Raw genomic sequence first — 2181 nt, 5'->3', positions numbered from 1 at the left:
ACATGGCTATACCTTAATGCAAGGAAGGCTGGGAAATGTAGTCACTAGCTGGTTACCATGTGCCCAGCTAAAAGTGGACTTATCTTATTACTTTTAATATATATCTTTTTATTGAGAGATGATTCACATACCATAAAATTCATTCTTTATACAATACAGTAGTTTTTAGTATATTCACAGAGTTGTACAACCATCACCACTATCTGATTCTAGAACATTTTTATTACTCCAAAAGAAACTGCTGTACACACTAGCAGTCACCCCCTATTCTCCTTTTCTGTAGTCACTGGCTGCCCTAATCTACTTTCTGTCTCTATGGATTTGCCTTTTCTAGATATTTTATATAAATCATACAGTATGTGGTCTTCTGTCTGGCTTCTTTTATTTGGTATAATGTTTTTAAAATTCTTCCATGTTGCAGATAATATTAGTAATTCATTTTTTACATTTAAAAAACAGTAGATTTATTAATATATTTAATTCACACACCATATTTTCACTTCTTTTTATGACTGAATAATATTCCATTTACAAATATACTACATTTTGTGTCCATTGTATTGATATGCTACTCATCAATTGATGGATATTTGGGTTGTTACTACACTCAGACTATTATTAATAATGTATAAATTTTTCTGAGGTTATGTTTTTGTTTCTCTTAGGAATGGAATTGCTAAGACATGATAATTTTATATTTAACTTTTTTTTTTATTTGAAATACAACTTTATTCTGATTCTAAACGAAAAGGAATGGGTATGACAGTAACAAACAAGACTTCACCACTGAATGTTGTGATGTGACTGTAGCAGTCTTATATTTGAAACTCTAAAAGGAAACAACTGTGTTCCAAAACAGCTAGTACGCAGGTCCAAAAAATGAAGGTTTTTTTTTTTAACTGCCACATTCACTCCGAAGCCCATTCATCTCCTTCAGCATCCCAAAGATTAAGCACATGTTCTGCTTAGCTATATAATAAAGTGGCAAACACGCTGCACCACTGGCATCACAGGACGGTTGCCTATAAAACTAGACTCTGACGCTGGGCTCCAGCTTCACGTTCTCACAGGTCGTCATCCTCATCCGGCAAAGCGGTCGTCTGAGCAACCTCTAAGTCGTGTTCATACTGTGCCGCCAAAGCCGGGTCCATGACCACCTCTGGGGGGGTGAGAGCAGGCATGGCCACGAACTCCAGGTCAGGGTCTCCAATCAGTTTTCTAGCGAGCCAGAGGAAGGGCTTTTCAAAGTTGTAGTTACTTTTGGCAGAAATGTCATAGTACTGAAGATTCTTCTTTCGGTGGAAGACGATGGATTTTGCCTCAACTTTCCTGTCCCTAATATCCACTTTGTTGCCACACAACACGATGGGGATGTTTTCACACACTCGTACCAGATCTCTATGCCAGGTAGGCACATTCTTGTAAGTAACTCTTGATGTTACATCAAACATTATAATGGCGCACTGGGCTTGGATGTAATAGCCATCTCTCAGGCCACCGAATTTCTCCTGACCAGCCGTGTCCCGCACGTTGAATTTAATAGGCCCTCTGTTGGAATGGAACACAAGGGGATGGACCCCCACGCCCAAGGTGGCTACATACTTCTTCTCAAATTCACCAGTCAAATGACGTTTCACAAATGTAGTTTTTCCAGTACCCCCATCGCCAACCAATACAAGTTTAAACTGAACTTGGGGTTCTCCTTGGGCGGCCATCGCGATGGTTCTTCCAGAAGCGTCTCCGTCCCCCGTCTGACTGAGGGGTAGAAAGATGGCGGAAGCCTTAACTTTTTTTATTAAGATGAAATCCAACTAGCATGAAATTAACCTTTTTAAAGTGAAGAATTCATTAGCATTTACTACATTCACAATGTTATGCAACCACCATTTCTATCTAGTTCCAAAACATTTTCATCACTCAAAAATAAAACTTTGTACCCACTAAGTAGTTACTCCCCAATTCCCCCTCCTCCAGCCTCTGGTAATCACCATTCTACTTTCTGTTTCTAAGGATTTACAAATTAGGGATATTTCATATAAGTGGAATCAGATAATATGTGACCTATTGTGTCAGGCTTATTTCACTTAGCATAATGTTTTCAAGGTTAGTCCTCATTGTAGCATGTATCAGTACTTTATTCCTTTCTGGGGCTGAATAATAGTCTATTGTATAGATATACCA

The 2181-nt window shown here is 38.5% G+C and overlaps 1 protein-coding gene across 1 annotated transcript; it reads right to left on the bottom strand.

The window, feature by feature from the left end:
• Nucleotides 1–979: 979 nt before the first annotated feature.
• On the bottom strand, nt 980–1774 carry LOC119529369 (GTP-binding nuclear protein Ran-like). The gene has a single exon (XM_037829725.1). It carries the CDS (start codon nt 1713–1715, stop codon nt 1065–1067), a length of 651 nt encoding a protein of 216 aa, XP_037685653.1. The 5' UTR covers nt 1716–1774; the 3' UTR covers nt 980–1064.
• Nucleotides 1775–2181: the final 407 nt, after the last annotated feature.

The sequence above is a fragment of the Choloepus didactylus genome, chromosome 1 (assembly GCF_015220235.1).
Source record: "Choloepus didactylus isolate mChoDid1 chromosome 1, mChoDid1.pri, whole genome shotgun sequence".
NCBI classification, from domain to species: Eukaryota; Metazoa; Chordata; class Mammalia; order Pilosa; family Megalonychidae; genus Choloepus; species Choloepus didactylus.
Note: the sequence above shows the minus strand (reverse complement) of the source record. Positions and strands in the feature narration are given on the sequence as shown.